Below are 21,836 nucleotides of genomic sequence, written 5' to 3'. Positions count from 1 at the left end.
GTAAATTAAACATTTGAGAGTAAAAATTAGATGCTACCATGAAGTAAAATCTTACAAAATGATGAATTAAACGGAAATTAATAAGAATTTAACAGAAAATGCTACGGTAGTTAAATAGTGCATAAACTGAATGGTACCATGTGGAAAAATCTTACAAAAGTGCTACCACAGACGTTTCATGAAAATTAAATGTTACCATGTGGAATTTCCCATCATTTAAATGCGTAACAATAGTTACAAATAGTAAATATCAATGTTAAGCAGTAGAAATTATTTTGTATCGATAAAAATCAATTTAATCGGTAATCAATTTAATTAAACAAGACCTTAGTTATATAAATCAGTTAAATGTGTAACAACACTTAGAATTAGTAAAAATCAATATTAAGCAATAGAAATCATTTTGAATCAATAAAAACCAATTTAATCAGAGAATCAATTTAACTAAACAAGAACTTAGTTGTATAAATCAATTATATTTATTTATTAAGATGTTTGGCAAAAAAATTAATTGTTAGCTGTCACTTGTTTCTATTAGAGATAAAGGATGTCAAAAAACCAAAGAATTATTTACCACATATTTTTTATTATTTAATAACTAAAAAATTACAAAACCAAAAAATCAACCAAAAAAACCCAAAAAACTACTCACATATCAAAAAACAAAATTAGTTACCATATATTTCGTTCGTTCCATTATACTTGCTACATTTGACTTTTTACGCAGTCTAATGTATTATTTTATTCATTTATATGTTGAATTATACATATTTAAATATTATAAAAAAAATTAATATTATGAAAGTATGCGATTAGATAATTGAAACAAAATCTCACTTGACTATATTTTTTACTTATCCATTAATTGCAATATATAAAATAAATTTGAACAATAAATAATGTCCAATCCATAATCAAAATATAGCAAATATTTCACAAGAGAGGAAGTACAAACAAATTAAATTTGGTAGGTTGAAGTTGAGAGTATTTTAAATTCAAAAAGTTTATACTTAGTTGTACAAATAAATTATAAATATACTTCCCCTTATTCCATCATTAGTTGCTCACCCTTTCCTTCCTCCGCCATTTTCTCCTTCTAATCTTCAACTCATTTCTACTATTAGTGGCTCAATGCATAGAACTTTCAAGCATTTTTGTGGGTTCTCTTTATTTTACTAAATTTTTTTTTTTTTTTTTGCAATTTGACTCTTGTATTATCAGCACATTACCTCAATCATAGGAAAGTCGGTGCTTTTGAATAACATTCATCAATTCCTAGACAAAATTCACCACATTTTTTATGTTGATTTTAGTGTTCTTACTTCTAAATCATGTTTGTTTGATATTGGGTTTTGCTTCATTGGGATCTGACCATAGATAAAAGCTTGTCTTTTTTGTTGTTAATTGGTTTCTAAACCTTGCTCTATACAAATATACCACTCTGAATTTATAAAACTGTGGGGAGTCATACTGTTTTATGCTTGATTTTAGTTGGATATTAGGGCTTAAAAATTGGGATTTGCTTGGATTTTTTAAGTGGGTTGTAATTTTTATGTATAAATAGTTTGTAAGACATAAATAGACAAAAGGGGATTAAAAAAGATTGGATTTTTAATGTTTTAAATTTGAATAATATCAATGCAGGATATGGTGAAGTGTGTTGAGACAGAAGATGTGTTCTTTGAATCCTTGGATAATATATCAAATGAACATGATTTTTCTGTTAACGGGGTTTTAGGGTATGATTTTTGGAGGAATGAACCTAAAAGTATTAAGGAAAGGCGCCATGTTTTCTTACATGAAATGGGTTTTATTGATTCTTGTTCATCATTTGAGTCAAATGACCATGATGATGATGATCATCATGATGTTTATGGTGATGTTCATCATGATGATGGGTTGGAAAAGATGGTAGAAAGAAGTCACAATGTTTGGAGTTCATTTTCTTCATCTTCCACTGATAGTCAAGAGGAAACAATGGTGTTTTATGGAAGGGAATACAATGGGGATGTTAATTTCCATGATAATCATCATCATGTAAGACAAAATATGGGGTTTTATGATGATGATGAACCATCAACCTCTAATAGTAATAAATCCATAAACAAGAAAATTAGGCAATGGTGGAAGGAAATGATGTTGAAGAAGTATAAATACAAGCAAAAAAACACCAAAAAATTTGAGATGAGTAAAATCAAGACTCATGTAAATAAAAAGAAGTTTAAGGAATTAAGTGCATTATTTGAAATACAAGAAATTCAAGCTCATAAAGGCATCATTTGGACTATGAAATTCAGTCCAGATGGAAAGTATCTTGCTACTGGTGGTGAAGATGGTGTTGTTAGAGTTTGGCATGTTAAGTCTATAGATTCATCCTTACAGAAGTTTCTAGAAGAATCAACAGCCAGTTCTAGAATGGATCAAGACAACAAAGTACCCATTTTTATTCCTGACAAACTGTTCAGAATTGAGGGATTTCCGGTACATGAATTTCATGGTCATTCAGCAGATGTCTTAGACATAGCTTGGTCCAAATCCAATGTAAGTTTTGGTAAATTGTGTTTCTAGATTTCATGATTTGTTGATGGGCATTTCTTTTTTCTTTTACTTATCTTGTGTTTGTTTGTGTTTCAGTTTCTTTTGTCTTCATCAATGGATAAAACTGTTAGATTGTGGAAAATGGGATCAAATGAATCTGTCACTACTTTCCAACATACTGATTATGGTAAGAACTTAATGCATATCGATTACTAAAGATTTATAATTCTTTGATTCAATGTATGATAGACTTTATAGTAAAACAATTGATCAGATTGTCTCCGCTTATTTATATGAAGTTGTGAATCATGTTTGCAAATAGGGTTAATCGAAAGTAAATTTATAGATTCGACTCTTAAGCCTCGCCTAAGAGGAAGTTATAGTGTTGGATTGAACATATAGTATGACAATGTTTCTGAAGCTCATGTTCTGATTTTGTATTAGTGACATGTGTGCAATTCAATCCCGAAGATGATCGCTACTTTATCAGTGGCTCAATCGATGGGAAAGTTCGTATTTGGGGCTTGTCGAATCATCGAGTTATCGACTGGTTTGATGTCAAAGAAGCTGTCACTGCTGCATGCTACCAACCTGATGGACAAGTAAGTACTAAGTTGTTTCTACATATTTATGGGATGGTTTATCCTACATCGACAAATTAAGAGGGTGTGAACACTTTATAAGTTAATGGAACCCTTCTTCGCATTGCCATATGGTTTTGGGATGGTATATTTCTCCTTGGCTTATAAAAAGCGTGCACCTCGTGTTTCCTTGTTAATATGCTACCATTGACAATAAGTCCAGCCTAAACTTAATAAAAATTAACAATAGTGGGTCCAAAAAGAATGGTGTTCCCAACCTAATTGATTGCTCCCACAAGCGAACTTAATAGTTTATCCCATTTCGACAAATTCATCAGATATAACAATTGCTGAAATTTCTATATTCCCATTCTTATATTCTTCATCAAATGATCTTATCCTTTGTGTATGTAGGCATTTGTTGTGGGATCATTGAATGGAAACTGCCTTTTTTATGAGACAAAAGGTACATATTCCCTTAACTTATATTTGGTTTAAGTTGCTGTCATAGCCTAAAAACTTTTGCTTTTTCTAAATTTATGTTAAATGTGCATTATCTAAGATTCTGTTTTTTGATGTTGTAGGAAAATTATTTGAACTCAATGCCTGTATTCGATTTCGAAGCAGAAAAACTTCATCTACAAATAGAATTACAGGAATACAGGTAGGACCCTGGAATTGTTACTCTTTTCCCTTGAAAAGGACTAGCTTTTGTTTACATTGTTCTAAGCAAATTTGCTGTATTTCTGCTTGCAGTTTACCCCAGAGGACTCTTCGAAAGTAATCGTCATGTCAGAAGATTCGAAACTTCGTATTATTGACAAGATGGAAGTTGTCCATAAATTCCGAGGTAGAAATCTAAATTCTGTTCGGTATGAATAGGGTATTAAAACTTTCTGTTAACAAGTCTTTTGCAGATACGAAGGATTTATAAATTGGATATACGTATAGAGGTGTTAACGGGCCGGGTCAAGTCGGATCATGTCAAATTTAAACGGATTAAGGCGGTCAAAGACCCGTTTAAACCCAATCCACTTTGACCCCTTTTTAAAAGTTCATATTATAGTTTTTTAATTCTACTTTATGGCCCGTTTGGTCAACCAACCTATATATATATATACATATATATATATATATATATATATATATATATATATATATATATATATATATATATATATATATATATATATATATATATATATATATATATATATACAAAATAATAATAATATCACATAAAATATATAAAAAAAAGTGGTAAATTTTTTCGTAACAAATTATTATAATTATCCGGCCCGGGCCTGCTTGCCCCTTTAAGTCAAAGCCCGTTAATAGCCCGACCCGATAATAGTGATCGTGTAAATAGTTGTGTCTGATTAACCCTTAGTTGATAAATAGTTAAATCATGTAAGGAAGATAAGATAGGTTAGCATAGTGATCGACTGGTCGTAGACTCAGCACAGCTATCTAAACATAAACTTTTGTTTCTAGTCTTGATTACAATGTTTTAATCTTGTTCTTTTTTTTCTTTCCATATTAGGTCTTTCCAAGTCAGGTTGTCAAATGTCAGCTTCATTTACATCAAATGGAAGACATATAGTATCAATCGGACAAGATTCACGCATATATATATGGAATCATGAAAACCCGATTGAGCCATCTTCAAGACAAACGAGTTCCAATCGTTCTTGCGAACATTTTTACTGTGAAGGTGTGTCTGTTGCATTGCCTTGGTGTGATTCTGAAACAGCATCAAATAACGAGCTTGAATCTGCCTGCATAGCTCAGGACACTACGAAACAGTCTCTTAGTAAGATGTTCTCGTCTAAGAGAACTGCGACATGGCCTGAGGACACACTTCCGATGTTCACTACACCGGATGATCAGTGCCAAGGGCGCACCAATGTTGCTCATTGTTCGACATGGGGACTAGTTATGGTCACCGCTAGTTTCGATGGGAAGATCAGAACCTATCACAATTATGGTTTTCCTATTAGAGTATAGAAATACCTTTAGATGGCTCAATCAATGGCTCATATTTGGACGATGTTTGGAAGGACAAATGCACACAATTTATCCTTCAATATAAAAAGGTTCTTTCCGATTTATTTTTGATAGCAAACAAAGTAAAAAAAGTTGTAGTTCATATATATATATATATATTCTTTTGTAGCGTGTTAGTTATCGTTTGCAAATATGGTATAGTGAAGTTTATCGGAGGGTACATTTGTGGATTGGCGGTGTGTTTCTCTCCGATTTAGCTGTGTATTTATGAGTAGTACAGTCTTGTAGCTCTGTAAATTTTGGTCTAAAGTAAACATTCAAGTGTCTTATTTGAAGTATTTGAGTGTTGATGATCTAATTCGACATGCAATTGATTTGAATGCTATACTTACGCCTATAAAACATGTAACGTTGTAAGAAAAATACACCTGATAAGCCCCTGAAAGTCCTAAAGCAGAGCCAAAACAGCCCACATCCGTTGGACAACACGGTATTGTATTGATCATTGCTCGGCCCATGATGAGCTTTAGCAGGGCCGTTTTATTCATTTTTGGGATTTAAATCGAAAAATAAAAAGGTCCCTAAAAATTTAAGGCGTAATAAATAATATAATACTCCTTTTGTTTAATTATTGATATTTAAGCTACTTTATAAAAAAAATACTAATAATTCATATTACTTTGCAAAAAATATAGATTATATCTAAATTTAATTCAAAGTAATATTAACTTTACCCATGAAACTTATGTTTTTAGACCCTAAAAATATTTAGGCCTTACGCGATAGCCCACGTTGCCCTTGTTAATTGACGAACATAAACTTTAGGCCCAAACTTCATATCCATGATGTAATGGATATTGTTGAATGGCATATATAGGTATGCAATGGCTGGATAAGGGTTGGGCACAAATAAAAATAAATCGGATTTGGTTGGGCTCAAATGGGTCATGACGTCTCAACCTGCTCCAATCTAGCTCGACTTGTTTATAATATTTTTTTAAATCTTCATTTAGATAAGTATGTCCTATTGAGTAAAATGGTTTTTATATTATATATTTTTTTGTAAATTATAATCAAATCAAAGTAATTTATCATAATTAAACAAAAAAAATTAAGAATGAAGGTTTATAACTGTTTTAGCCCGTTTCCTTTATGTAAAGGGTTCGTTTAAGACTCAGACCGTTTAAAGCGCGCATATTTAAAGGTCGTAGTTGGCCGTTACACAGCTGTAAGGGTATACAAAGAAATTTAGTGGATCTTCTAAGTATTAAGAAAACTTCAAAAGTGTGTTCAAAAGTGACCTGACCCGAAAATTTGATCCGAAATCGAAAGTAAACCGACCCAAAAATGTGTTCCTTTTTTAGGTTTATCGAACCGACATTACCCGACTCGAAGCTATATACGAACCGGTTGACAACCGAAAATGGAAAACTGAACCCGAGCTGTAATCGATTTTTCTAACCGACACATAACCGTTAACTGAGATTACCTGAACCTAATAATGACCGACCTGAGTCATATCCGACCCGAATCATTCTCAAAACCGAACTCGATCCGGCTAAAACCGACTTATCCCGAACGAAGTTTAGATCGAACTGCTGTAAACCTGAACCAATTTTTTACATAGAAGTATGATTGACTCATATTCAATCATCTATTAGTTATTCTAATAAAGTCATAAATATTTTAATAAAATAAATTTTATAAATAATGGTTTCATATACTTAGAGTTAATCAATGGTCAATGTTCATTTAACTACTTTTAATTGAATTAGATGAAAATTGATAAAATTTTATAATTTTAATTTTCGGTCAAACAAGTAAAAGTAACAATGTAATAATAATCACTAATTGATTTGCATTTTCACTATTTTGCTTTAACTAAAGGAACCTTATCATCAATTAAAAAATAACTAAGAACTTAATCTGATACTGATTCGAACAATAGTAATTAGTAATTCGCAATTCGTAGCCGAATTCTACTTGAAAAATACTCGAACCCGATCTGTACCAGGTAAAACTAAACCAATAATTAATCGATGACAACTCGAGACCGATTGAAACTCGACACGAACTTTAACCGACACCGACCTGATACTAATCCGATAGTTCGAATAACCGATCTTCAACCGAACCGTGACTAACCGACCCGACTTGAGTATGATTCGTCGCAACACGCATCCGAAATATAACCAATCCGAAATACAACCGAATCGAATGACACCCGTCCGAAACAGACCCAATCACCCGAATGAACACCTCTAATCAAAACTTCCAATTGTGCAAGCATTTACTCTCAAATACTTTTTAAACTTCAAACAATATTTATTGAAAACTAAGTGATTGAGCTACATACATTCCTTTAATTATTTGCATTTAATATGTAAGACAAAGAATTACTTTGGTTATTTAGGCCTGATGAAACAAACCAAACCAACGTAAACAGTATAGTAATACTGTCCACAATACAGCGGAAGACTTATAGTGGTCTGGACTGAATCTGATTTGTAATTCGATGATCACAGCAACTAATATCAGAGTAATTTGAAACTTTTTACATAAATAAGTAAATACTATTTATAAAATATTATGACATTATTACAATTTAATTTATGAATAACTAATTTACAAAATGTATTTCAAAAGAAGTCCTTGCCTCGCCCCTAACACATAATACATGTAGGCATCCTCTCCACCGCAGAGCTAACTTGAAAATGGATCTATCCCCCATAAGGGATAGGCCCCATCAAAGACTATCAACAATTAAACTGTTGAGTGATCCGATAAACTATTACATTTATATATAAGTCATTAACAGACATCTTCAATTAAATTTCTTGCTCAATTGGTAAGTACTTACAAACATTATTTTATCCAAATTCGAACTCTTTTAAAAGACCGTTTGGTATCGTTATAAATACGACTAAGTACCTTTAATTCATAGTGAATCAAAACACGGCTATAACATTGCAAGTTGATAGCAAAAATCAAAATACAACTATTACTTTATAAGTCAACAGCAAACAATACGACAAATGAAACATATGATTTCATTGCAAAACAAACAAAACTTTATATACCACACGTATTTAATTAAAACGCATATTAAATCAATAATATGATAACACTTAAAAATGTGGGAATATATGGACTGTCAGGAAGTAGGCTTGATCTAAATCCTGAGAACACGGTTGATCGTCATCACCAAAAATACAGTTCTTGCAAGAACAAAACGGGATCGGGGGCTCGAGACCGATCCGAATAACCATTACCTATTATCAAGCTATATGATTTCACAGTAATCCGAATATAAATATCCATTTCACAATAATAATTCACTTGATTTTCTTTGAAATCAACAATCATTACTTAAAATACAAATCAATTCATCATCAACCATCAACATGTAAGAACTTGAGTTACTATCAATAGAGTTAAACTAATTTTACACTAATCTTAAATCCCAATATCCAACTTATATCCTATCCAAATAATATCAACTAATCAAATACCCAATTAATACTTATGTTCCCAAATTCGATACTTGAACCAAACACCCATATTAATCAAATAAGAACCATAACTCAACAATACCAATCAATAAAGAAAGAATAATAACCCTAAATTGTCTCAAATACCCAATAATAACCTTAAACATTTAATCGAAAGAATACTCAATTTGTTTCATAGCATCTAATTTCAGTTTAAGAATTCCGTATCAGTACCATATCAGGAAATCTGCTAGTATTTTGGTCATAACTTTCTCATAAGAACTTGTATAGAGACGATTCAAGTGGCTACGCGACCATGACTCAGAGATCTACAATTCCTATGCAGACACCAAAACCCAGAAACAATCATAACTTCCTCGAAAATGGTAAAACAGAAAACTTATTCTCGATTTTCATGACAGCCTGTTAGTATTTTGGACATAACTCTCTCATACAAACTCATTTTGGAGCGACTAAATTGCCCACGCGACCGTAACTTAAAGCTCTACAAATCTCATGAAGGAATCAGAACTCAGAAACAACTCTAAATATCTCAAAAACAACCAAACAAATTCGGATAGAACTTGCTCAAATAAACTGAACTTACTCTCAACTTTGAACATGAATCAACAACTATTTTAAAACTTAAAACTACTTTAAAACATCCAATTTATACTTAAATAGATTAGTTTGTGAGTTACCTTTGAGCAAGATTAATTCCACACAAAATTTCAGAAAATCAAAACCAAGATCCACTTTAGCTAGTAAATTCTTCAATGGTTTGATGAACTTCAAACTAGTCTCCTCTTGATGCTACTATAATTAACCATAAAAAGCCTAACATAAAACAATCAAATATAAATTTAAGGCCCTATTAGCCATGAAATTAATATACAAGTATGAAATAAAGAACACATAAAGAAATCTTACTTCTAACCCAAAAGAGATGGAGATGGTGATCGTACTAGATGTGTTATCCTTCTTCTACAATAGCTACAACCATCAAAACACTTCAATTAGCTCCCATACTTCATACAAATTTTGTAGAGATCTCAATTGAATTTTTAAGAACCCTAAATTGAAATTGGGGGTTTCTAATATAAACACATACTACCTAAATCATGGGGGTTTATGAACTTAGGATGGAAAAGTAAACTAAAATTTTTCAGATTGATTTTATGCTTTGGAAGAGGATGAGATTTTTCAGAAATTTTACTCTAAGTTGATAATGAAAAAGAAAGGTGAATGGAGTTTATAGGTTTGTACAGGTTTATAAATAAGAAGGAGTTAGCTTTGATGAATCATAAGTTAGGTGACAAAATTACGGGTGACTCAACTTCATACTCACACTCATCAAAGTATGAGGTGGATAATATACCCATATTTTTCGTCGTATAATTTATTTTGTCCTCAAAAATAATAAAACTGATATCTAAAATTCGTAGTAAAATTTTACTTTTAAAATGACAAACTCATTTTACTTATTAAAGTAGTAATTTTTAATAAAGACGTTTTTATAACTGTTTCACCTGACGCCACAAACAAGTCCTGATATTAATTCTTCAAGCTAAGAGCCACTATGTACTTGGGTAAGGATTTATCAGGCGACTATTTGGGATACGTATTGACTTCAACATTGGAGAAGGTCTCCAAAAAATCATTTCGGACTCTTCTAACCTGTGTTACATGTGCAGGATACATGGGCATTCAAGGTGATTTTATTGCAAGACTGGCTTGGTAGCATAAACAAACCTTTGAACATCTAGTTCTAATCTTCCTTAAGACAAAACCCTAACGGCCCGTTTGGTACATGGTATTAGAGGGCGGTAATGGTAATAATATTAAGTAATAAAAAATTTGGTTGTTTGGATGCCTTCAATGGTAATGGATGGTAATAAAATAAGGTAATAAAATTACCAAAAACGGCCATTTTTATTACCATTAAACAACCTGGTATTAGACTGTAATGGTAATGAAGTATTACTGTGGTAATAAAATAAGGTAATGTTGTTTCGAGCTGAAGAAAAAAAATAATGAAGAAAAAAAGGTAATGTATGTAATTATCCAAAAAAATATTATTATTAAAAAGAATCATTAGATACAATAATGTTTTTAGATACAAATGTACAATAATGAAACTAAGAGTCATTACCATTTTTTATTACTAACAACCAAATGCAATCAATGGAATATTATCTTCCATTACTATTCTTTAGTCATGCACACCAAACAAAAGAATCTCCATTACCAATTCTCATATCCATTCCTTCAATATTATTGCCATTACAACATTTCATTTTCATTACTTCATTACCATCAACCAAACGGGCCCTAAAAGTTAATCCAATATTAGCTCACTAATTAATTATATCCAGTTCTTGACATGAACAATTAGTAATCTCAATACAAATGTATGTGGACGTTATTATTGTGTTTCTAAAAAGTTTCCAACATTACGATCAACATAAATAAGATTATGGAATTAAGTTAGATGAATGCTTCGTAGGTAAAATAGCCTATTAGGAGTAATATTTGCTTTATTATTATTATTATTATTATTATTATTATTATTATTATTATTATATATTTTTGGTTGACCTTAATAAGAAATATAATACAATATAGTATTTAATACCCTAATTAAAAGCTTATTTACAACTTATCATAGTATTAGATGCAACAATAACTTTTTGGTGATTGAAAAAATTAGATATCTTGACAATCATCATCTACCAATTAATTTATTTGTTTTTGGGACTAAAATATGGGTTTTTTTAGAGAAAAAAACCCAACTTCAAGGAACCAAATTTTTCATTAATGGAGAGTAGGAGAGAGAAGAATTAGAGTGAAGGAGAAAGGGCAAAATATTTTATAACCTTAACCCAATTTCTTCCTTTTAAAATTTAATATAAATATTTAGGAACCTTGGCTATGTGCTTCGAACCCCATTGCAAAAATAGGAGTCTTTTTTTGATATAATAAGAAAATAAAAACAAAAAAGGGAACGATATTATTTAGCAAAACAAGAAAATGAACGATCTTTGATTGTGGAGCTATTAATTTAACTATATGACCTTTGACCCAAGAGACCTTAAAAATGAAACAATTGCAAGGATAACTTATATTCAAACATAAAATATTGAATGTGTAGAAGTAGATGGAGCGGGACTATTGAGATACCACCTCAACTTTGCCCAATCACGTGTCCTTGCAAAAAGCCATAAACATTCGTACTTTTCTAGTCCAACTAATGTTACTGATGTGTTGACTACTCAATTCTAAACATAAATCCAAATTCTTATATCAAATAATTAGGGAGAGTAGAGAAACTTAACATGAAAAAATTCATAAAAGACCAAGACCTTATTCACCAAATTACTTGTCGTGACACACCTTAAAGATGTGGGGTAGCCAAAAGAAAACACAAAATCCTTCTTGAGTTCACTAGGGCTCTTATGTTTTAGGCCAATAAACCAGCCAACTTGTGGCCAGAGATAATTGTCACTACTACTACTTACCTCACAAATCACCTTTCCATTAAAAAACTCAAACAAAAAACTCTCCTGGATTCTCTTGACACTATTATACTTGTTCCATCATTTCATTCTCTTCTCCTAAGTATTTGGATGTACTGTGTATGTCCATCTTTCCAAAAAGGAACGAAACAAACTTGAACCTCGAACTGTCAATTGCGTTTTCTTAGATTCGTATTTAATAAAAAAGGATATTGTCTTTAGGTTCCTATCTGTAACTTCATGTATCTCACGATGAATAATTATAATTTCTTTGAATCAACCAACTATTACAAACACCTTCAATCTTAAGGGAAAACTATTGTTATGTTCTAAAGTTTTGACAAATCTATAAGTGTTGGATCAAGATCCAACCAAATAAGTAGGAAATACTATTGAAATTACATCTGAAGCATTAGTACAACTTATCACAGCTTATGTGCAAGTTATCAATTACCATCAAGGAGTACTAGAGAAACATCGCCCAAAAGGCATGATCCAAAATTCAAAGCCCAATGTTCAAGGTATCCTAAGAATTGGTCGAATGAGGAAAAATTGTTTCATACTCTATGAGTTTCAATACAACTCTATACACATTAGTGTTTCCTAAAACACTAAAGGAAGTTGTGCGTAATGCAAAGTGGAAAGCTTTTCCATGAAAGATTAATGGGACCTTGATCAGTTCGATGTAAAAACATGCTTTTCTCCATGGACAAATCAAAGAAGAAGTGTATATAGAGGCTCCTCCAATATTCACTCAAGATTTTGTAGAAGGTGAAGGACACCAGATGAAAAAAGCTTTATACAACCTGAAACAATATCCGAGAGCTTGGTTTGAATGTTTTAAATTGGTAATGAAGAATTTGGGTATCAGGTAACTCAGATCACGCTTTGTTTCTGAAAAGAAGGAAAACATTGATCACTTGTTTGATAATTTATATAGATGATATGATCATAACTAAAAAATTATGAGTAAGAAATAGGAACGAAAAAAAATTTGCTTTTAGAATTTGAAACGAAGGATCTTAAACCTCATTTCAGTTGGGGGCGTTTGGTTGGGGGTCTTAAGGAAAGGGAAAGGGAATGGAAATACCCCATTCCCTTTGATGTTGTTTGGTTTCCATTTTTAATGATTTCCTTTCCCCCATTTCAGTTTTAGGTTTACCCAAATAAGGTAAACCTCATTCCCCACCTCCCCCTTCACTTTGCCATTCCATTCCTTCCCTCATTCAGCAACCTCTCCTCTCCAAACCCTACAGCTTCCCTGCCATTTTTCTCCTTCCTCGCGCCTCCTTCCTCACCAAAATTGTTGGCATCTCCTTCCATTCGTCGCACCTCGTTCATCTTCCTCAAGCTCTCATCTCTTCCTCGCGCGTCCTTCCTCCTGCTGCTGCGCCTTTATTCTCACTCTTGATTTTGCTCTCGCCATTGTCAAATGTAAGTTAGTTGCTGATTTCTCACTCTCGTTTCCTTCACTGCTGCTATTACTTGCTGCTGTTCAATCTCTGATTTCCTTCACTCTCGTTTCATTCAATCTCTATTCAATTGCTGTTCAATCTAGTTGATTCTCTGTAGAATCAGATTCGTGTTCTTTGGATTTAATGTTGGGTTGTTGATTATTACTTGCTGGGTTGTCTAATGTATGGTGATTATGGTTGATTTAATTGCTTGATTTTGCTGGGTTGTTGGCGTGTTAATGCCACTGATTTTGCTGGGTTGTAATTGAATTTAGAGGCTGTTTGTTTTTGATAATGTATGCTGAGGAAAATTCTAATAATGATGATTAGTTCACATAATCCTGATTAAGAGGCTGTTTGTTTATGAAAATCTATGCTGTTTGTTTTTGGATTTGGGTTTTTTTGTATGCTGTTTGTTTGGTTTTGAAGAATACATGGAAACAAGCTACTTAGTACTTGTTTGATGTTCTTATTGATGTTCATTTCTACAGAAAATGGCTAGCATTGGTACTTCTTTGAAAAGGAAGAGAAATTGGGAGTGTACTCGATTCATAATTACTATGATTAATTGTGTTGTGTTGCTACATTTGATGTTGTACTCGATGAGAAAAACTATATACGATTCCCATTATCTTAAGCTTGATAAAAACACTAGGAGAAAAATGAGATTGCACAACTTGAATAGAATGATTAGAGAAAGTGACACTTTGTGTAGGAACTATCTTCGTATAAATCGATACACATGTGGTGTACTTTTAGAGATGGTTAGAGATATTGGTGGATTAAATGAAACAAGAAACACATGTTTAGAAGAGATGGTTGCGGGTTTCTTATACACATTAGCTCACCATAAGAAAAATAGAATGATGGGTGCACATTTTTATAGAAGTGGTGAAACTATTAGTAGACAATTTCATGCTTGTTTGTTAGCAATCTTAAAGTTACATGCTATTCTTCTTAAGAAACCAACACCAATACAAGAGGATTGCAACGATGAAAGATGGAAATATTTCAAGGTAAATGAAAACCAACAATTTAATTTGAGATAAAATAGAGAGACTATTACATAATTTAAAGTGATATTCTTTGTTTTGTAGAGCTCATTAGGTGCCCTTGATGTTACAATGATTCTAGTGAATGTTCCTTGTGATGATCGATTCAAATATCGGACTAGAAAAGGTACCCTTGCTATGAATGTATTAGGAGTATGTTCACCCGAGATGGAATTTATATATGTCTTACCTGGTTGGGAGGGGTCGGCACACGATGGTCGGATTCTTCGAGATGCTATTTCTAGGCCTAATGGGTTGAAAGTTCCAAAAGGTAATTTGATTGACGTACTAGATTTTATTTGAGATTTACTTAGTAAGAGAGTAATATTTTTTTTTTTAATTTGTCAAGGTTGTTATTATCTATGTGATGGAGGATACACTAATGGAGAAGGATTCCTTACACCCTATAGAGGGCATCTTTATCATCTTAGAGAATGGAATAATGGCCCCCGACAACCCCAAAGAATATTTCAACTTAAGGCATGCAAAAGCTAGAAATGTGATTGAGAGATGCTTTGGATTACTCAAGGGAAGATGGGGGATTCTTAGAAGTCCTTCTTGGTTTAGTTTACAAACACATGGTCGAATTGTACTTGCTTGTGCTTTATTACATAATTTGGTAAAGAGATACATGCTTGCAGAATTTGATGATGAAGACTTGTTTGAGGAAAATGATAGTGATGATAATGATGGTGATGATAATGATGGTGATGATAATGAGGAAGATGATGTGGAGTACATAACCTCCATTGCTGTAACCGATCCATGGACGAATTTTCGAAATACAATGGCCCAATATATGTTCAATGATTGGAGGGCTAGACAACGCAGACTTACTTTGTGATGTTATTCCTTTTTATTTAAAACCTCCATTTCTTGTATTTGAACTTCAGATTTGTATGTTTATTTCATGCTTGAATATTTCTTGTATTGAATATTTGTTGGTTCATTCCATTTTTATATACATGCAATTTTGTTTACTATGATCAGTATGGTTCAATTTTGTTTATTTGTATTGAATGTTATAGAGGATGGATGAAAGTAGTGCTAGTGGAGGTGGAAGGGGAAAAAACAAACGATTTTGGACTGCCCAAGAAGATAAGGCTCTTATGGAAGCATTGTCAGAGTTAGCTGTTGATCCTCACTGGAGGTGTGAAAATGGATTTAGAAGCGGCTACATGGTTCACTTAGAGGAGCTCATAGGCAAGGCTCTTCCTGGTTGTGGTTTGAAGGCTCTGCCACACATTGATTCTCGACTTAAGACACTTGTAGCCAAGTTTAGGGCTATTTCTCAAATGTTAAATACAAGTGGATTCGTCTAGGATGATGAAAAAAAATGATTTCTGTAGATCGGGCTGTTTATGACGAGTTTTGCAAGGTATGCCAATCTTTGTACATTTGAGATTGTTTACTATGAACAGTATGGTTCAATTATGTTTGAGATTGTTTGATGATGTTGTACATTTGAATGTTTGGTTCAGAATCATCCGAATTGCAAAAACCTGTTTGGAGTTTCATTTCCGCACTTTCATGAACTCATGAATGTTTACGGCAAGGATTATGCTACCGGAAAACCAGCTGAAGATTATGTTGAAGCAATCAAGAATTTGCAAAATGTTGCCCCTCCACAAGTTACACTTGATTCAAGTGATGATGAGGGAATTAATGCTAGTGGTAATGCCACTCAAACTGTTACTTCTCCTCCTGCCAAAAAGATGAAGACTGAAAAAACTTCTAAAAGAAGTAAGAGAGGAAATGCTGGTGAAGGTAGTTCTAATGAGTTGGCTAGCTTACAAGCATTCATGAAAGACATGAATGTTCATCTTTCAACTATGGCAAATGTGATGGCCCGCACTGATGATCGTGAGCAAAAAATAGTTGAACAGACTGAGAAAGTGTTAGAGGAACTACTCTCTTTTAATTTAGAAGGTGTAACTCCTAACCAAGTTTTTGAAGTTGCTAACATTCTAACCTCACAACCAAACAAGCTCCTCATATTTTCAAAGTGTCCCGACGCTTTGAAAAGTGTTTATGTTAAGAGTCTTCTTGGAGGAAATAGTAATGCTTAGATCTAATGTTGTGGTTCCATGAATGATTTTGAAAGGACTAGAACACTTTTCGTATGTATTTTGATCTACAAACAAGTGATTATATGTAATTAATCGAGCTACGTTGTTATTATTTAGAGTTATGTTTTTTCAAAAAATAAGGTTTTTCAAGTTTATCATATAACAACTACTTATTTTTGGAGAAAATATAAAAGAATTTAAAAACTCAAATTTTGATTCCTTAACTTGAACCAAACAGTCACAAAGGGAATCATTCAGCAGTTCATTCCGTTTCCTGAACACAACCAAACGACTAGGCTAAATTAGGGGAATCCATTCCTTTCTCCTTCATTCCCTTTCCTCATTCCATTCCGATTCCCTTGTGCGAACCAAACGCCCCCTAAGTACTTTTTTGGTATGGAAGTTCTTAGGTCAAAAAAAGGAATCTTCATCAATCAGAGGAAATATATTCTTGTTCTTCTAGCATATACATGTATGCTTGACTGTAAGTGTGTTGCGACACCTATGTTAGTCAACCATGGATTCTTGAAAATGGAGAATTAGCTAACAAAAGGCTATACTTGAAAATGGTAGAAACATATATCTACATTTCTTATATCAGAATCCTTAAATACTTGAAAGGACTTACATGGAAGCAGATTGGGCAGGAGATCGAGATGACATAAATTCCACATCTAGGTACTTTACATTGGTAAGTGAAAAATTTGTTACATAGAGAAGTAAGAGATAAAATATAATTATGCTATCAAGTGTGAGGAAAAGTTCATAAGAATTGCTTATGAAATAAAAAAAATTATGTGGATTAGAAAGTTAATAAATGAACTTGGTTTTCCACAAGACAAGGTATGTGACCTATACCGTGATAACAAAGGTTCTATTAAGATTTCATAGAAGCTTGTTTAACATGAGCGACTTCACAAAGCATATAGAAGTTGACCGACACTTCTAAAAAGAAAAACTTGAGGATATGATCATTAATCTTGTGTTCGTGATATTAAAGAATTATCTTGTTGATATCCTCTCAAAAGTAGTTAGATCTAAAGCCTCTGAAGAAACATTGAGCAAATTAGATACCATTTGGTCAATATTTTGTTATATTATAGCATTATTCTAGCCATAGTGAGAGGGATTTATGTTTCCCTTATTATTCTTAGTATGTTATATATATTGCTTGTAACCTTAATAAAAAATATGATACAATAATATATTATTAAAAAAGCCTAAGCTTTTTAGAGCTTCTCATGTGTTCTAAACATTATTATACTATTTAAATGCTTATCATGTTTTAATTTAGGAGAAATTGCTCAGAATAATCAACCTTTTTCACGATTTTTCTACAATGATCTATACTTTTGATTAACCATAAATAAACTCACTTTTAAGGTATATTAACCTTGAATGCACCACATAACCAGTAACCTATAAACTAGGTCTCCTTACCTTTTAAAAATTTTATAAAATGTTTTAAAATTATAAAATAAAGAAAAATTTAAATAAATACTTATAATAGAAAAAAAATCTAGAAAGAATAAGAAAAACGAAAAATTATTTCTAAAAAGCCAACCTTTTGGTCATCTGCAAATAAAGGGTCAATAGAGAGGTATTTTATAAACTGTTTAATTTTGTAAATAGAGAGGTATTTTACTGGTAACCGATTTAGTATTTATTTCATATACCAACCCTTCCATAGCTATGTTTGTCATTACTTTATTTCAAAATTCACAATCTTCTTCAACTCCATTCTTGCAAAAACGACACATGAAGTACCTTCTTTAACCCAAATTTTTCTGACCTTCCACATTCTTTAATGGCGGATCAACAAGAATTTTAGGGAAAATTTGATTTCCAATAAAACATCACAACAAAAGTAAGTTTTTAACGCTAAATTTTTGCAATTGATGTCTCATTATTGATAATTGTTCGAATTTGCTTAGAAATTAGGTTTTACTCTTTATGGTGGAATTTGGTTAAACACATTAAAAATTAGAATTTGTTTGTAATTGTGAACAATGAATGAAAATGTGTCTATTAGAATTTGGTATAGGGGTAAGTTCAAGGAAGCCAAAAGTTGTATTAGTTATGTTGGAGGTTTTGGTAGAATAATGGAGGTAGATCCAAATGATTTGTCCATGAATTACTTGATAAGTTTAGCTAATAAATGCAATGGAGATAGAGGGATACAGGGTTTTTTTACTTGCTTTTAGGTTATACTTTAAAGGATGGCTTCAGGAAGATAGATGGGGAAAATGTTGTTGTTGAGTTACATAATGCAGTAATTCAAATGAGGCCAGTGAATATGTATGTGCTTCATATATATTCAATTCTAGCACTTCTTGTAACTGATCTTAATAAATATACAAAAATAATTAATTAACTTACTAGCCAATTTGGCCAAGCATAGAATTTCTATTTTCTTTTATAATTTTAAAAAATTTTTGAAGTCAATTACCTAATTTGTAGGTCATATAACTTGGTAGTGATGTTCTATGTAAATTCCCTCAAAATGAGATTATTCATGATTAATCAAAAGTAAGGATTATTATAGGAAAATTGTGAAAAGATTAGATTCTGGTAAGTAATTTTCCTTTAATTTATAGATTAACGACAATAAATAAGTCTATTTGGTTTGTAAATAACTAGATAGTGCCCGTGCGATGCACGATTTTATTAAAATTTCTGACGTAATTGTATAAACTAAGATTTTATAATCATTTAATAAATAAAATTGAAAAGATTTATAAATAATTGAAAACAATAAATAAAATACATGGTTTTCTAATACATTAAATAATATAAGTATATAACTTAAAAAGTAAAAAATCAATCAACATGAATAATATTATAGTCATAAGCACAAAGTAGTAAAGTCAAAGATATAATTATTAGTCATAATAACAATGATATTATCATTGAATTTTGGAGAGAAAACTTTTGTTGAGGTTGTGAGTTGTGACACATAAGCAATTTTAAAAAGTGATGATGTCATCAGTGTTTTATTTTGGTAATAGTTGTATATAAATGCTGAAATCAATATGGGTGTAACTAAAAAAAGAAAGTACTTCATTTGTTTCTTCTAATTTCAACTTCCCAACTACCTTTAAGGGTATAAATGAGAATAATCAACAAAGGAACTTTGATGTTTACTTCAATGATTCAAGCATTATACCGTCAATAAACTTGTTCATGTATCTCAATACACATACTCACTTAGATTTGATGATAGCTTTAGTTTGTTGTATTACTCCACTAAATAACTCCTAATATTGTATTCAAGAAAATGAGCGATCTTCATATACTCTTAGGCATGAATCATGATCGTCTTATTCAAATTAGTTACGCTTATACAACAAATCTTGCATTTTAAAAATTTTGAATGACCTTTCTATATATTAAGAGTACAAATTACACATAAATATACAAATTTTTGTAAACTATACTTTTTTTTTATTAAATAAGCTATAAAAAAAATATCACTATCAACAGAAATTTCGAAAATAAATAGTAATACTAATCTAACTCCAAAAAGTGAAATAAATTTCTTAAATAAATTTGTGGGCCATTGTTTTACCCTACTCAATTTCTCATGTACCACTAATTTACACTACCACCCAACCCACCCACATACAAATTTCAACCTCCCACCAAAAAAACTTATAAACCAATAACCCAAAAAAGCCAAAATTACCCCCCAAAAAAGCCAAAATTACAAACTCACCCAACCTCCACCCCCACCCCGCCCCCCCCCCACCCCCCCCCCCCCCCCCCAAAAAAAAAAAATCAAAAGTCAAATATGTTGAAAAGATCACCAAATGGAGAAGAAGGTGAAGGAGAAACAAGAGGAGCATTTAAAAACAAAGCCGAAGGACTTGGCAAAAAGCTTGTATTACTCAAAAATGGATTCAAATCATTCATTCCTCCCTCAAATCCAAACCCTAATTGATTTTCATTTGCTGGTGAAAACATTGTGGAAGAAATCATCGGCAAATTTGCTGGTGCTGGTGACAAAATTCCTGGAATTTGACCCAAATCAAAAAACCCATCAATTTCTTCAATTTTGTTTTCTGCTTCTTCCGCTCTGATCTTCATCATATCAAGAATATCATCAGGATTTAATCCTTTCTCTCTTCTTTCTCTAGCTCCTGGACTTGTTCTTTCAATTGACGCAAATATTGCGGCAGGAGATACAGGAACTTCGCTGGCAAAACTTGATTCCGATGCTGTTGAATCTCTTCCAGTGAGGTGTTGAACAATTGAACGGAAATTTGATGCATCTACGATGATGGGTTTGGGGGAAACTGAGTAGATTATGATGGGTTGATTATTTGTTGGTTGAAATTGAGGTTGATTAGGGTTTTTTGGTGCAGTTGGGGGTTTTTTGATTTTGTGTGAATCTATGTTCATTTTAATTGGGCTTGGCCTTTGACCTTGAATCTGAATTTCCTTCCTTGGCTTTTTTGATAATGGTGGTAGGTTTTCCGGTGGTGGGTACATTTTTGCCGGCGAAAATGGAAAAAATAGAGGGTTTTAGACAAAAAGATTTGATTTTTTTGGATTTAATTTGTGGGTTTTTGGATTCTCATTGTATTTTAGCTAATGAATTGAAATTTGTAAGTGAAGCTAGAAATGGGTAGAATTCAAAAACAGGGAATTTTAATTAAAAAAATTGATTTTTTTTTTTTTTGGAAAATATGAGGTGATATATAAGGTTTAATTTGTGGGTTTTTGAATGGTCATTGTTTTTGAGCTAATGAGTTGAAATTTGTAAGTGAATCAAGAAATGGGTAGTAATCAAAAACAGGGGATTTTAATCAAAAAAATTGATATATTTGGAGAATATGAGGTGATATATATGAGATTTCAATTGAGAATAAGGTTTATTTTGTAGGTTTTTGGATTGTCATTGTTTTTGAGTTAATGAGTTGAAATTTGTTAGTGAAGTTAGAAATGGCCAAATGGGTAGTATTGAAGAAAAAGGGGAAAACAGGGTTTTCTTTGAGGAAAAAGTTAAGCCATGGAGTTACTGATGGCCATTGTTATTGAGCTTAGTATGAGTTGAAAGTTATTTATTTTACTCTTTCAATTCTTTCTCAATCTAAGCCTCTCTATCCTTTCCTGCAAGTATTTGTTGT

The 21,836-nt window shown here is 32.0% G+C and overlaps 3 protein-coding genes across 3 annotated transcripts; 2 read left to right on the top strand and 1 right to left on the bottom strand.

Annotated features, from left to right (window-relative positions):
• The first annotated feature begins 1,080 nt into the window (after positions 1–1,080).
• On the top strand, positions 1,081–5,611 carry LOC130823814 (uncharacterized WD repeat-containing protein C3H5.08c-like). Its single transcript, XM_057688601.1, has 8 exons — positions 1,081–1,156; positions 1,645–2,541; positions 2,635–2,725; positions 2,983–3,140; positions 3,534–3,585; positions 3,704–3,783; positions 3,876–3,969; positions 4,663–5,611. The coding sequence occupies exons 2-8, from the start codon at positions 1,648–1,650 to the stop codon at positions 5,124–5,126; spliced, it is 1,833 nt and encodes a 610-aa protein (XP_057544584.1). The 5' UTR covers positions 1,081–1,156; positions 1,645–1,647; the 3' UTR covers positions 5,127–5,611.
• Positions 5,612–14,080: 8,469 nt separating this feature from the next.
• On the top strand, positions 14,081–14,635 carry LOC130824129 (uncharacterized). The gene has a single exon (XM_057689017.1). The coding sequence runs from the start codon at positions 14,081–14,083 to the stop codon at positions 14,633–14,635; it is 555 nt and encodes a 184-aa protein (XP_057545000.1).
• A 5,430-nt stretch (positions 14,636–20,065) lies between these two features.
• Positions 20,066–21,836, bottom strand: LOC130823813 (protein MKS1). The gene has a single exon (XM_057688600.1). It carries the CDS (start codon positions 21,196–21,198, stop codon positions 20,485–20,487), a length of 714 nt encoding a protein of 237 aa, XP_057544583.1. The 5' UTR covers positions 21,199–21,836; the 3' UTR covers positions 20,066–20,484.

The sequence above is a fragment of the Amaranthus tricolor genome, chromosome 9, assembly GCF_026212465.1.
Source record: "Amaranthus tricolor cultivar Red isolate AtriRed21 chromosome 9, ASM2621246v1, whole genome shotgun sequence".
NCBI lineage: Eukaryota > Viridiplantae > Streptophyta > Magnoliopsida > Caryophyllales > Amaranthaceae > Amaranthus > Amaranthus tricolor.
Note: the sequence above shows the minus strand (reverse complement) of the source record. Positions and strands in the feature narration are given on the sequence as shown.

Coding starts and splice junctions, on each gene's coding strand:
- LOC130823814 (XM_057688601.1), top strand. CDS start 1,648: ATGGTGAAGTGTGTTGAGACAGAAGATGTGTTCTTTGAATCCTTGGAT. Junction 2,542..2,634: donor TAGCTTGGTCCAAATCCAAT/GTAAGTTTTGGT, acceptor TTTGTGTTTCAG/TTTCTTTTGTCTTCATCAAT. Junction 3,141..3,533: donor GCTACCAACCTGATGGACAA/GTAAGTACTAAG, acceptor TTGTGTATGTAG/GCATTTGTTGTGGGATCATT.
- LOC130824129 (XM_057689017.1), top strand. CDS start 14,081: ATGGCTAGCATTGGTACTTCTTTGAAAAGGAAGAGAAATTGGGAGTGT.
- LOC130823813 (XM_057688600.1), bottom strand. CDS start 21,198: ATGTACCCACCACCGGAAAACCTACCACCATTATCAAAAAAGCCAAGG.